Genomic DNA, 15,688 nt, shown 5'->3' with positions numbered 1-15,688 from the left:
TTTTTTTTTTTTCTCCCCCATTCCTCGATCCGCCATTCCCCTTAAAAAGAAAAGTTTCCTGCCGAAACATGTTTTCCCCGCTTGGTCGTTATGGTAACATGATGCCGGCAACTGGCAGCTGGAATATTTACCGGGTGGGATCCTCCCAGCACTGGGTCGTCCTCAAAAGTGCCTGAAGGGCTATTTATAGACACCCTCCCAACCACATTATAAAGTGACGGATAGTCCAGATGCCAACCCGACTGACAAGTTATGTAGCCTTGCTACAATAGGAGTACAGTAATCCCTCCTTGATCGCGGGGGTTGTGTTCCAGAACCCCCCGCGAAAGGTGAAAATCCGCGAAGTAGAAACCATATGTTTATATGGTTATTTTTATATTGTCATGCTTGGGTCACAGATTTGCACAGAAACACAGGAGGTTGTAGAGAGACAGGAACTTTATTCAAACACTGCAAACAAACATTTGTCTCTTTCTCAAAAGTTTAAACTGTGCTCCATGACAAGACAGAGATGACAGTTCCGTTTCACAATTAAAAGAATTCAAACATATCTTCCTCTTCAAAGGAGTGCGCGTAAGGAGCAGAGAATGTCAGAGAGAAAGAGAGAGAAAAAAGCAAACAAAAATCAATAGGGCTGTTTGGCTTTTAAGTATGCGAAGCACCGCCGGACAAAGCAGCTGCAAGGAAGGGATCAATGTGAAGGTAGTCTTTCAGCATTTTTTAGAGGAGCGTCCGTATCCTCTAGGCTTGTGTGCGAACAGCCCCTCTGCTCACACCCCCTCCATCAGGAGCAGAGAATGTCAGAAAGAGAGAGACAGAGAAAAACAAACCATCAAAAATCAATACGTGCCCTTCGAGCTTTTAAGTATGCGAAGCACCGTGCGAGAAGCATGTTGCTTGACGAAGCAGCTGCACAGAAGGGAGCAATGTGAAGGTAATCTTTCAGCATTTTTAGACGAGTGTCCGTATTGTCTAGGGGTGCGAACAGCCCTCCTGCTCACACCCCCTCCGTCAGGAGCAGAGAATGTCGGAGCAAGAGAGAGAGAGCGAGAGAGAAAAGCAAACAATCAAAAATCAATACGTGCTGTTTGATCTTTTAAGTATGCGAAGCACCGTGGGGGAAGCAAATCGCTTGACAAAGCAGCCATATGTAAGCCCAGCAAGGAAGAGAGCAATGTGAAGGTAATCTTTCAGTGTTTTTTGAGGAGTGGCCGTATCCTGTAGGGGTGCGAACATCCCCCCTTGCTCAAAATGTATTTGAGGAGTTTTATTTAATATGTAATACGCGCTCTGGTCGGGTAGCTTCTCAGCCATCTGCCAATAGTGTCCCTTGTATGAAATCAACTGGGCAAACCAACTGAGGAAGCATGTACCAGAAATTAAAAGACCCATTGTCCGCAGAAATCCGCGAACCAGCAAAAAATCCGTAATATATATTTAAAAATGCTTACATATAAAATCCGCTATAGAGTGAAGCCGCGAAAGTCGAAGCGCGATATAGTGAGGGAGTACTGTAAAGTAAAGTTACTAGAAGTGTTTAAAAACTGAATTCTGATTTCTTGATTGTTCTTCTGCCATTTTTTTTTATTAATTTGTCTATCTAGAGCTTGGGTGGCAAATTGTCATAAACATGTGGGAGGATGTGGTCAAAAATTGTAAGCTGTGATATTAATATTTTATCCACAGTCAGCATTATACAATTGCCTACACTTACTGTTTGAGTTCTTTGGTATCGAAAGATTCTACAGCAGAGGGCTGTTGTAATACTTTTAATAAAGCATTATAAGGTCTTTAATACATAACAGAGAAATGGTTTTAAATACTTGTTGACTGGCAGTATAAGATACATTGGAATTGTTCCCAGATTACAAGAATGTTGATGCTATTTAGAATAAAAACAAGATTAATGTAAGTTTTTACTTACAATTTGTAGTATTTCATTCTCCATAAAAAAACAGCCATAACAATAATGGAGTAGCATAGGAGACACAGATATCAAAAGTATCAACATGATGACAGGATTGTACCATGAGGCTTTAACTACAGTATATTGCTGAAGGTTAATTAAATTCTAAGTCAAAATATACGTTTCCCAAATGAGCTTAAATGAAAATTTGGCGAATATCCACTGTAGTTCACTGTCATCTATGAGTTGATTGATGACACTCTAAAAATTTGCTTCTGGCTCCTTAAAAAAATTCTCTGTATTCATCCTCTCATTTGATTAACCCTCCAACATTGTACATTGAACAGATGGTGGTCTTGATTCTCAGAATGCAGTGGCATGAACACAATAAAATGGAATCATGTGGTTGGAACTTTGCTTTTCCAGACTTGTCTTTTAAATTTAACCTAGTCTTCTTTTTTCGTTCATTCAAACATAGTAATTTTGTCAATTACTGTCCACATATTTGTCTACAAAATAAATGTATTCTTTTCAATTTGCTTTGTAGTTAGTTATGCAAATGTTATTTGTCAAGTACATCTGTGAAAGAAGTAATTTTACATATTTTTTTTTCTCCAGATGCTGTAAAACTAGAGCGGTTTGAAATCCCTGTAAAGGTTCGCTTGAGTCCTGAACCCTGGACCCCAGAGACTGGACTGGTTACAGATGCATTCAAACTGAAACGGAAAGAGCTGAAAAACCATTATCTTAATGACATAGAGAGAATGTATGGGGGGAAGTAACCACAAACTCTTATATCGTTAAATTGTGAAGTAGGCAGATTTGATGTCAATTCATGATTTCTTAAACTGTGGCATTTTCAATCTTTAAACTGTACTTCAACTTTAGTTGTTAAAATGGTGGTCATATGATCTCTTGAAAATTGCTGATGGGCATATTACTTTTGCCGGTCTCTCTCAAAACATAGAACAATTCCAGCTTTCAGTATACTCTGTGGTACCGTCCATTACTTCTCTAGTGACTAGTTCCTAGATTTACTTTAGATTCTTGAAACCTGTAAATAAAGTGACCATGTATCAATGTAAATTTTATATAAAAAAAAAAATACATAAGGTTAAAAGTTGAAAACACGTGTTTAAACTGCCATTCATTTTCTAAGTTTTGTACTTTGAGCTTTTGTAACTACAGTGTCTATAGGCTCAGTTTAGTGTTTCATACATACATTCTCATCTTTGAGAATATTTTTTTTGTTGTTAAAAAGGGAGAAAGTAATATCTTCTTATTTTAAATAAGTTATTAAAATGACCAAATGCAGTGTACAAAGTGATTGTTTTTAGACTTGTTTAGGGGATGCAGATATCTCTTTATGGCAGTGTAATATTCGCACAAAGTCCTGATGTATATTATATTTTAATCCTGCCATTCACGGTTTGCAATGATTAGTCATGCGGGACAGGTTATTCTTGAGCAAGAATTGCACTGCATCATAATATTTGACTTTGAACTCATGTGCACTCTAGAAATATTTCTTTCTATAAAACAGAGCAAGATGCTAATTTGAAATATCATTTTTTAATTTTCTACACATTTATTATATGTGTTTTAGTTGCATTTTGAGAAAGATGTATATATTTTTTTCTACTGTGTAAATCATATTTATTCTACAAAAGTCATTTTGAGATGCTTGTGTTGGGCATGCAACATTTTTTTTTTTTTTTTTTTTTTTAATCTGACCAAACGGAAGTGGCCTGAATAAACCCAGTTTTGCAAATAATGCCCCGCCAATTTTGCATGACAAATGCAACAAGAACTATCTGCCTACTTTTTTAAGTTGATGCTGTACTGTAGGTAATATATATACTGTATATACTCGTGTATAAGTCGGGTCTAGAAACCCAAAAAATCGATCATAAAATCAGACCCCGACTTATATGCCCATTCAAAAATGCTACCCTTAAATTTTTTTTTTTTTTTTTTTTTAACATCTTCCTTCCTTCCTCCAATCTCGCACCAGTTTCTCAGACACATCAAATTTTGTTGTAGCAGTCCAGTTACCAATTTCTTTCGTCACTTCAACAACTTTTAATTTAAAATAACACAAAACAGTGCAAACGTAGCTTTGGAATAGTTTAGGTATTACCATGTGGTTATGTAGGCACATTACTTAGGGGAAAAAAAGGCAGTGTGCTCCATGGTTTCTCTCTCAGTTGGGCGTTAGCAGATCATAATCTCTTGGACCAATAGCGCGAGTTTTCCACATTCGACTTAAACGAACGACATTATAAAATACCGGAAATTATACGGTAAAACCAAGCCCCTACTTATCCATGGGAGAACTTAAACGCGAGTATATACGGTATATAACACAGCTTAGGACCAATCTTTAGCCACAAAATGGTATCTAAAACCATCTCTGCTCTTCCTTTTTACCTGCTTGGGTTTAAGCATCACAGCCATTAACAGCTGATCCTTCTGCTCCCTGCTAAATTCTTCTATACACTGCAAACGCCTTTAATCTGTCTTTTTTAAAATCATGTTTTCCATTACTGTTTTGCTCTATTCACCTGCCTTCATTTTAGGTTCATATTTGGACTTTATAAATTCTAAATGTTTTTGTTACACTTCATTTATCTTTGCTTGCCAATATTTGAGGTTAGTGTTTTCAGAATTGGATTCCATTCCATTTTTTGTACATTTCTGCAAAATTGTAAAATTCAGATGTTTTCAAGGCAGGTCATATCTTGGTTTGTTTTCCATTTAAAACCATGATAAGCTATATAACATGTGCAAGAGAAAGTGTTTCACAGAACTACCTCACAGGACTAGGTTTGTACATAACAAAATGCTCCGTTTTTAAGTGACTTAGAAGGGAATGTGCCCATTTGTTTATATAGTTACCTTCACCATTCTTCAATATTATGAATGTCATTTGGACAGATTTCACATCCTCACAATAAAATGTGTCTTGTATGTTAGCTAGGCCCCTGTGAAGTCTTGGAATCTGTCCACCACTTCCAATGAATGAATCATAGTTGTGCTAAAGGAGTTTATAAGAAATCGTAATCTTGGACTCTAGAAACATAATACAAATAGGCAAATATTGATTTTATTCAGCAGAGACTTTGTTTATAGTGTAGGCATGATTATTAATGTTAGAAATTAAACCAGATTTTATAGTTTTAATGCTGGGCTAACAAAAAAAGTACAACAATTATTTTACTACATAACCTCTTTGGCGTTATGTTTATTCCAGGAAAAACAAGCCAAAAATGGTGAATTTTTTTTTTCCGTAAAAACAAATATGTCAATAGCAAAATGTGTACATAAATAGAGTAAAAAACTTATGTCTACTATCCACTGCGGTACTGATGCAGATTTGTCCTTTTGGAACAATCACCCACAGCCAATGCTGAAGCTACACGCAGCCAAATTCACCAGGCATACAATGGCGGTTCAGCTGTGCAGTGCCCTATCATGCACCAGTTTCACTTTCTGTGTCACCATCTGATGACCAATTCACAACATCGAGTAATGGTTCAGTTTCTGTTTATTCTAAAAATGCCTTTATGGCTTTTCATTTGCAGTTGTGTTTTTAGTTGGAGGCTCTGCCCCAATCATGAATATTCATGAAATACCTTAGAGTTGGTAAAAGCACATAGAAATATTCATGATTTTTTACAGTTCGATGTTATTTCATATACCAGACATCAGCAGGACCCTGTTTTATTCAGAGTTATTCAGGCATAAAAATATAAAGTGGGTCATTACATGTCATTCTGAATCTGACTCATGGTTAACTGTAATCACATAGAGTTGTGAGCCCAGGTCACACTCGGGGTTAATGTCAGGGTTAATAACAGCAGATTGGAATCCACAAATGGAAGTGTGAACATAGAGGTTTTGATATATGTAAATAAAATCAACAATTAAATAAATGTGTAAACAGATGCATTTCCATTGTGCTTCTGTCAGAGTCTGTATTTTCAACAAAGTGACATGCCTTGGAAACATTTTGTTCCTGAAATTCTTTGAGCTTCAAATGTGGCTGCCTTACTAATGTTTCTATTGCTGTAAATAAGAACCAAAGCCTGCCCACTTTTAAAAGGCCTTGTTGCACTTGTCCTGCTCCTGTTTGTGTTCTTAGACAATTAATTAGTTTAACTTCAATTATATTTACATGGTCTATTATTTATTATACAGAAATCTTGAAAAGTGGAATAATCAGTGAAACATTCTAGTCGTTTTTATGGTATGACGTACTTTATCGTGAAGAAGATCATTCATAACTGTAAAACGGATTATTTTACTTTCCATTGTGTTTGCACTTATTTTGTATAGCATGCCATTCCTAATAATGCTTGAGGGAACAGTTAAGCAGTCTAAGAACACCTTTATTTATTTATTGCTTATTATTGAAGTTTGATGTATGAAGTTAAATTATTGGTTTGCATTGTCTGTCTGGCTACTGTGAGCTGTGCTGTGTAAACTGATCTGGACTGTCTATTTCAGGGTTGGGGAGCCTTGGTTCTTCAGGGCCATGGCATTGGTTGGTTCCCTTTCCATTTAATCTTTCAATTTACACACAATCCCTTCTACCAAATGAAGTGCTTGTCTTCTGCAATCTCAGAAACTGCCAGTAGTGTAAGGTTTATTTATAGTTTGTGATAATCGGATCAAATAATAATCTTCTCAGGAGATCATGGAAGTTTTGTTAATTTCTTTTGAAGTTATTTGCTTGTTTCCTTCAATATATTTCACTTTCACGTAAATTTCAAAGTTATTGCTTTTGTGACCAGCAGTCACTTACAAATATGGAGCATATTGTAAAGACAAACCAGCTTACCTGGTACTATTTAAACACAGAGGTGTTCCTAGTAAAGTAGAAATTTGTAAGAAAAAGTGTTTGCGAAAGAAAAAGAAAAATGGTTATAGGGTTTGCAAATCCAGCCTAGCAAATGAAATCCCAATGCGTACCATACTGGAGGAAAAATGTGTGTTGCTGTCAGCTAAAATGCTTGATATAAGAAACGTTGTCAAAAGGAAAACGTGCAACCCTACAGGACCAGAGTTCCCCACTGTATGAGCTCAAGTCACTTGCACCCTAAAGCTGAAGGGTCGATGTGTACATTAAATCATTGAAAGCATTTAATCATCTGAGTACTTCAAAAATGTTTAGTCTCCCTGCCAATCAAAAGTATTAGAGCTGGGGCAGCATGTTGGCACGGTGCTTAGCACTGCTGCCTGACGCATTCGGGAGGCTGGCCTGTTCACGGTCAGTGTGGAGTGTGTAAGTTCTCCTCCTGTTTCTGAAGTTCTCTGGTGAGCACTCGCCTCCTTATCCCAAACATGGCAGGTTTGGGGACTCCTTATGATCGGAGCTGCCTCATGACAACACTGAATTGGAAGCTGAAAAATGTAAGAAATGGATGAACTTTTCCAGCTTCATTTTACAGCAGATTTTTATACACGGTAATGTAGAAGTCATATTTGGTGGGAAGTGTGTTTGTTTGTTTATTTAATAGAAATGTGGAAAAAGTAAAATAAAAGTAAACACATCTGAATTGTTAGGTATCATTTGACTTAGAAGCTACAGCATATGTACTCTGGGGAGCTCTTAAAAATCTTGTGTTTTCAATTCAACTGAAACAACGTTAACTTTAACTTGGGAAAATCAGGACTGAACATTTAGGTGCATTTGATTCTTTATCACTTGTGAAGGGCAAAACCAAAAAGAAGGTATTTATTGATGTACATATTTATTTATTTATTTAAAAAAAAGGCTACTCCATTTAAAGAGTTTAAACAAAATTCCAAAGTCACAAACTCAATTCAGTAAATAAGTAACCGGACATGTGATCCTAAAAAGCAGTTCATGTTCACAATATTAGAATGTTGTTTTAATTTTTCTTATGTTTTGCCTGCATTTTGTTTAATTTTTTCAGTCATTTTATGAGAAGGGTGTGGTTATTTATGAATGCGTGTCTGTTATAAAATAAAAACGATATGTAAGAGAGTACTTTTGGTGACATTGGTGCAGATCTGTTTTCTATTGATATGTGCATGACTTATATGCTGGGAGTGTTTGTATAAAGGATCTTTAGTACGTAGCTGCACTTCGAGACACTTGACGCTGTGACACATGAGTTGTCATACTCTTTGCACAATGTTTTGAATAAATACTAAAAATATTTAGAACTGGTATTGAGAGAGATGCCGATGATGTATATATGCATTAGTTTATTAAAGATGTACAGCGCTTCAGTCGGATACACTTGTTTGTGTTGTAACTTTTATAAAAAGCAACACAACTCTTGTTCTATTTGAGTCACTCAAAAATGTAATACCTTTGTCTCGCCATTTTGGTATATACTGTGACAGGCAGTTTAGTTAAGTGTATCCCACATGCAGAGCTGAAACCAAGGGGCAGTAAACCTCACGAGTCTGTTAGTGCAAATGTGTCACGTTCTGATACCCCCTGTAAGACATATTAATGTAATGTAACAGTGAGTGGCACTGTGGGCGCCCAATTCCGAGTCCATTAGGGGCAATTTCAATCCTGAACATCCGTACTTAATAACCACCTCAGTGTGCAAAGTTTTAGAATTATTTTGGTGTACGGTGGTGATGGGAGAAAACTCATCTAAGTATAATTTGTAGAGATTTTTTTATGTCTTACTCGTTTAGTTTTGAGAGGCAGTGGCAGTATGTCATAGCTGTATATCATCCATAGTCATATATATGTCATATATATAGTGGCAGTATGTCATCCATAGTGATGGCCCAAACTAGACAGACGTGTTCCCAGGCTGCTTGGTTTAATGCTCATTCTTCCTCTTTCAATGATGCCATGCTTGTATTGCCAGAATCTTTATATTTGTATTTTGTATGTGTTTTTTTAAACAAACACCTGAAGGCCAAACACCATTAGACCTACAATAGTTGCAGGTTGTGTATGTTTGTGTGCAGGATTTGAAGCTCAGTAGCAACAGGAAATATCAAACCAAATCTACTAGTAAAACACAGATCTGCTGTTATTGAAATGTAGAAATAAATACTTGACCGATGTTTTGTCTACTGTCTCAGTCATTAAATTCTTTTTGTTGTTGTTTTTTATACATTTGACTTTGCTTTCAGAATGTCTGCAATGTGTAAACTAAAGATACTGTAATATTTACAAGGACCACAGTGGCTGTGGTGCCTGATAGTATTGTAATAAATTCTGAATAAAAAAAATGAAGAGAGACTTGACCACCTGTATTCTTTGTGTTTTGTCCTGAAATATATAAGCTTTTATTTCAACTGACTAAAATATCTAAAACACATCACACTTTACACCTTTTTTTTAATTAACACATTTACATTTTTTTGAAAACGTATGTTTAGGTTTAACTCCTGTAAGCTGGGTGGCTCCATGGTGAGCACTGGCTGTTGCCTCAGGGATCCAGTTACCTGGTCATTGTCTGTAGTTTGTGTGGCTTCTCCTCCCACATTCCTGAAGATTAGGCAATGGCAGACTGGCACAGAGCGAGTGTGATGTTAGGCAGTTACCAGATTGGCACAGAGTGAGTGTGAAGTTAGGTAATGGCAGACTGGCACAGAGCGATTGTGAAGTTAGGCAATGGCAGACTGGCACAGAGTGAGTGTGATGTTAGGCAATGGCAGACTGGCACAGAGCGAGTGTGAAGTTAGGCAGTAACCAGACTGGCACAGAGCGAGTGTAATGTTAGGCAATGGCAGACTGGCACAGAGCGATTGTGAAGTTAGGCAATGGCAGACTGGCACAGAGTGAGTGTGATGTTAGGCAGTGGCAGACTGGCACAGAGCGATTGTGAAGTTAGGCAATGGCAGACTGGCACAGAGCGATTGTGAAGTTAGGCAATGGCAGACTGGCACAGAGTGAGTGTGATGTTAGGTAATGGCAGACTGGCACAGAGCGAGTGTGATGTTAGGCAGTTACCAGACTGGCACAGAGTGAGTGTGAAGTTAGGCAATGGCAGACTGGCACAGAGCGATTGTGAAGTTAGGCAATGGCAGACTGGCACAGAGTGAGTGTGATGTTAGGCAATGGCAGACTGGCACAGAGCGAGTGTGATGTTAGGCAGTAACCAGACAGGCACAGAGCGAGTGTGATGTTAGGCAGTAACCAGACTGGCACAGAGCGAGTGTGATGTTAGGTAATGGCAGACTGGCACAGAGCGAGTGAGAGTGTACAGAGCACTTTCCTAACTTGGGCCTGCTGCTGGATGTTCCTCCTGTAGCCCTGAAATGGATTAATTGGGTTTGAGAGTTACATGCAGTCTTTTAATATTTTCAAGGCACATGTCAAAAAGCATACAAATAACAACAACATAATATATTGTTTTTTATTTCATGATGTGCTGATTTCAAATCAATTTTTGTCTTGTGGATTTCTGAGACAACTGGCTTAGAGGAAGAAAACAAGCTTATATGTTTAAAGTGCAAACAGCAAAGATGAGCAGTTCGGGAGACCCACCTTGTCTCATGGTGAAGTGGAAAATCTACTGTAGATACAGCGGATGAAATACTAATGAGCTGCTTCTGCCTGCATAAGTACTAGAGAATGGCCTTTGATATCCAACACTTGGCGTCTGAAGACTAAACGTGTGTAACCCTTTCATAATGTAGTGGTGCCCATTTCTCCAAAGTCTTGTAGATCCTACATTCTGTTTCAAGAGACTGGAAAATACTGTGGTCCGGGTCATGGAGAGAGAATCTAAGAAAAACGGCCAATATTCCATTTTATATGCTTGGTACAATTACTTCCATGGCACACACAAGTATGTGAGCATGACTTGATTTTATTTTGTAGGTGACATGCGATATCTGATCATTACCGTTATAAAAGTGGCTCACTAGAGCTACTTATGTAAACCTACATGAGCTTAGCAGCCTTAATGTGATAAAAAGAACTCCATATTTCTCACCCAAAATGCTAGCTGAATAAGAAAACCCTCTAAACCAATAAGCAAAACAGCCAAAAATACAGTAGATATTCAAGTATAAAAAGGTACAACAAAACCGAATGAGCGCAAGTGCAGACTTCCAACAGTTCTTGTCCCAACGGTTCATCCACCGTGAAATGTGCACGATAGATAAGCACCGGCTCAAATACCTGTAGCACTGAAAAGAGAATGGAAGCATAAGGTGTAAGACGTTTGGGACAAACTTTATAAAGTTAAAAAAAAATAACTTGTGTTTCTGACTTTTGTTTTGCCACATACAGTCATGTGAAAAAGTACACATAGTCCTTTTTTTTTTATCATACCATACTATCTTCTAAGACCACTTAATCCTGAGAAGGGCTATGGAGGGGTGAATCCTATCCCAGCCAGGATAAGACGCTAGGAAAGATCAATCCCTGGACAGGACACCAGTCCATTTTAGGATGAACACACGCTAGGGCTAATTTAGTGTCGCCAACCCACCAGACCTGCATGTCTTGGGACTTTGGGAGGAGACCGACACGAACAAGGGGACAACATGCGAAGTCCATGTAAGGAGGGCCTGGGATTTGAACTCCGGTCTCCTTACTGCAAGGCTGCAGAACCACCAACATAACACGACACACTGTGCATCATGTTTTTCTAATATAAGTGGACATATTAAGATTTGATCTTCGTTTAAACAGCATGCATAGATAAAGATGATATAACAAACATCATTCCATTGCATAATTTAACTAAACATAAATGCAAATTTTGCATGTGGAAAAAGTAAATAAATCCCTATATTTATGACTACCTCAAATGCTCAAAACTAGAATCTGAACGTCTTTAGTGAGGATCACCTCTGAACTCGTCTTATTTAAACCTCCAACATTTAGTTTGGTTTGCTCTTTGTTGCTGAAGTGTATGTTACCACCATGCCTAGATCAAAAAAGCTCCCAAAGACCTTCAGAAAGAAGGTTATAGATGCCTGGAAAGGCATTTAAAAAGATCTCCAAGAAAGCTGGATATCTGGACATTCCACCATCCAGAAAATCATCTTTGATGAAATTGAGATTTCAAGCAACTATCAGCTAGTCCAGGCCAGGCTACCTCAGCAAGTTCAGCATCAGAGTAGTACATATGCTGAAAACACTCCTCTAAAGAATTCCATCACAAGACCTTGAGGTAGCTCTTACCACCGTTGATGTCAAATGGCATGAGGCAGCACAGATTGGATCTACATGGGTGATGTCCCAGGAGGAAACGTGTCCTGTCCAGAAAGAACATCACCACAAGACTAAAGTTAGCTCATGAACGATGACCAGAGCTGGACAGGCAAGGCAAAAATAGTTACTTGGCCACAGTACCAGAACACATTTTTGTTGAAAACCATTTGACCAGAAGGACCTGATACCAACTGTAAAGCATGGTAGGGGAAACGTTGCTGTATCAGGGCCTAGGCATCTCCCCATCATCAAATCCACTATGAATTCCTCATTGTACTATAATGAGAGACCATCTCTCAGGAGGTTGAAGCTGAACATACCAGTAAATCCACCAAGGAATGGCTGAAAAAAAAGTAGTGGCGGGTTCAGGAATGGCCAAGCCAAAGCCCACATCTGAATCCCATCGAGATGCTGTGGGGAGAGTTAAAAAGGGGTGCATATGCAAGACACCCCTCAAATATGGCAGGTTACTCATGCCAAAATTAAATGCAATCCATATGTAAGTAGGCTATTTAATTTTGGCATAATTAAAAACATATGAACCTAATGATTGATTCTTTTTCATTATGACTTTCGTGCAAGTTTAAATTGCAATGCAAAAGCGCATTGCATTTGAATTTATGTTCATAGATCATGTGTCATAACTAAACACAAAGCAGACCTATTCCATTTCGCTTAGCATTTTGATTCGAGACCCCACTATAATCGTGCCATAACTAAAAGTAACCAAATGACCAATCAGCATCAAAAGGTGAGGCAAGGGGCGTCAACAGTTGGAGAAAGAGGTGGTCCGCTTCTAAATGTTTCTGTATTCTAGCTGTGAGCACACATTTAATTACTATGGACTGTGCAGTGGGTAACTGAAATGAGTCAAAGTATGTTTTACATCTTGCTGATGAAGTTTACTGTTATGTGAAGTTGGCTAAAGTTGTTTTCTTTTTATACATCTTAAATTAAGCAGTGCCATCAGACTTGGGGTGACTTGTAATGAGCCGCTTTACATTTTTAAGCCCAAATAATGCTTTTGCTGCCATCAAGAGGATGAAATAACACCATGCTGCAAAGAAATTTCATAAATATTTCTATACATTTTGACACTCAATATTTATGAGTTAGGGCAGAGCCCCCAACTAAAAACACAAAGACGAAGGTAGTTTTAGAATGAACTGAAACATTGTTCAGATCGAACAACAGTGATGATGATGTGAAATGGTCATTAGACGTTAATATGAAAGGTGAAACGGATACGTGATAGCTCACTGCATGACTGAACCGGTGTGATATACAGTACCTGGTGAAGCTTCAACATGGTGCAACGGTAGCTTCATGACAAAAAAGCAAAATAGTTGCGATCATTTGCAAGGACATGCAAGATGTTAGCTCCCTAAAAGCACTGTTCAAAATGCGGCAACTGTCAACGTTTGTGTCACTAAGCCTTGTGATGTGGTAGATTACAGTAACACCAGGGGTCATGTTGATCGTGTGGATCAGGCACTATCATTTTACCCTTTCATGCACAAGTAACAGACAAAAAAATATAAGAAGAATGCACAAAGAAACCCACTTCTACTGTCCTGAGTACAACGTTGGTCTGTGGGTTGGTGACTGTTTCAAAACGCATCACATAAAGGACGTGCACTAAATCTACGTCAGTACAGCAGTGGACATTAGATCTACATTTTCTACTGTGTTTATGCTGATGTTTTGGTATTGACAGGTTACTCTTATAACTTAACAGCGTTTTTTTTTCTTGTTGAAAAAACATTTTTTAATCGTTTTTTCCTGGGGGGTGGGGTAAACATAATGTTAAACAGGCTACCTGCCCCACTGTCTGCTTCAACTGATCACACCAAGAAAGATGTAATAATAATAATAATATTCATATATCTCTCTAGACCGCGACGAGACGTGATCTTTTGAAGAGAGATCTTTGAGAGACAGAGACAGAGAAACACTTTCACGTCCCACAAGACAGGCAAGTCACGTCATACTTACAACCTTTGGAAGGAAGTCCCGTGATAAACGTGCAGAGCAGGTTAGAGATAATTGAAGTAGGAAAATTCAAATGTCTTAAGAAAATGAGAGTAAAGCTCACATTTGCGCAAACAAACGGAAAATATTACTCGAAATAACGGAACAGTGAAAAGAGATCGAATAGTGTTTGAGGATGTCTGGGGGAGAAGAGAGACAAGGCAGTGACTTTAAAACGTTCAAAGCGTCACACGAAATGCAGATCACACCACACAGGAGCAGCAGCAAGCCAGCAGCTGATCAAGCAAAGAGGAGGTAAAAAAAAATAACTGTTATTTGTTTCTTATTGTATCACCATTAAAGAGGGGTTTCAGAGGAACGATCGCGTCTCCTTGGGGTGCATTCAGTCCCCCTCTTCACAACTGCATGTATCGCTGGCGGGGGTCTTGGGGTAGGCAAGTGAAGTGCAGATCACTTGAAACGGCGGCAGCAGCTGATCAAGAAAAGAGGAGGTAAATAAAAAGGAATTTGTTTTCCATTATATCACCGTTAAAGAGGGGTTTCGGAGGAGCGGCCACGTTTCCTTGGTGGGGATGACTAGTGAAGTGAGCAGGGGGCGAAGACCCCTAGTTATACAAAACGTCAAATATATACACTACAAATGACCATTTATATACAGTATTTACTAGCCGTGTAAGCCCGTGCTGTAAAAAGCCCAGGGTCCTAGAAACTATTGAAATCGTCAGAAAATAAATTGAAATGTAGAGATGTCAGGTAATCGAAAAGAACTACTCAGGTCATCTCTCTCCTAGGAAGTTTCGTTTTGCTGATGTGCTCACCTCGCTTGTGCATTAGCGGCAGTAGGAAAAGTAAAAGGAATACCGTTTTGCCGATGTTAGTGGCTAAGTGACTTTGTCTTTCTTCTGAGATTTCGTTTTGCTGACCTGCTCACCCCACTTGTGTTATTAGTGGCTAAGCGAGTTTTCTGTTTCCTCGGAGGTGGAGCCCATACCCCGACTCCACCTCTCACTTCTGGGCTGGACAGATACACACACTTCCACGCGTAGATGTGCACATGAAACCATGAGAAACAATTTAGTCACTTCCCGAAGAGTCTGCTGCTGTGAAAAGGTAATGAAAGAATGCACAGTTAGAGACTGTCTTGATGTTATTGGAGTAGAAGATTCATTCCCCTCCTGGAAAATCCATATCCTCCCCCTACCAGCTTAGTCTCTTAATGACTATTACGGCCTACTAAAGGTCTAGGGGTACATAAGTAGGCTGTACACAAATGAGAGAGAGAGAGATTGGGAGCATGTACTTGATACAGTGCGTGGCTGCTCCCATCACATAACGCACCACCACAGGATCCCAAATTAGGACCCGAGTGCAGCCGTGCAGTGGGAGACACCTCAGCACCACACCAGTTCAAATGGAATGGAACAGTGTGAGGTTTCCACCAACTCCCGAGTCCTTCCTGCAAGATGGAAGACCTGCTTGCAGGGCTGGATGCAGGTTAACGTCATACCCAAGATGGAGCAATTGCAGGTTAAAGACTTTGCTCAGAGGCCCAATGGAGTACAGTCACTTCTGGTGTTTATAGGATTCGACCTGGAGACAGAGGGAGACATAAAAAA

The 15,688-nt window shown here is 38.8% G+C and overlaps 1 protein-coding gene across 4 annotated transcripts in view; it reads left to right on the top strand.

Annotated features, from left to right (window-relative positions):
* The window catches only part of LOC114662540 (long-chain-fatty-acid--CoA ligase 4-like), a 73,699-nt gene extending 64,531 nt beyond the window's left edge, over positions 1 to 9,168 (top strand). For all 4 annotated transcript variants that reach the window (XM_051935089.1, XM_028816063.2, XM_028816061.2 and 1 more), the window contains exon 17: positions 2,525 to 9,168. In XM_051935089.1, coding sequence (XP_051791049.1) covers positions 2,525 to 2,688 — 164 coding nt within the window. In that variant the 3' untranslated portion in view covers positions 2,689 to 9,168. The remainder of the gene's footprint in view (positions 1 to 2,524) is intronic.
* Positions 9,169 to 15,688: the final 6,520 nt, after the last annotated feature.

This window comes from Erpetoichthys calabaricus, chromosome 12 (genome assembly GCF_900747795.2).
Source record: "Erpetoichthys calabaricus chromosome 12, fErpCal1.3, whole genome shotgun sequence".
Classification (NCBI taxonomy): Eukaryota; Metazoa; Chordata; class Cladistia; order Polypteriformes; family Polypteridae; genus Erpetoichthys; species Erpetoichthys calabaricus.
This window is presented reverse-complemented; position numbering and strand designations above follow the sequence as displayed.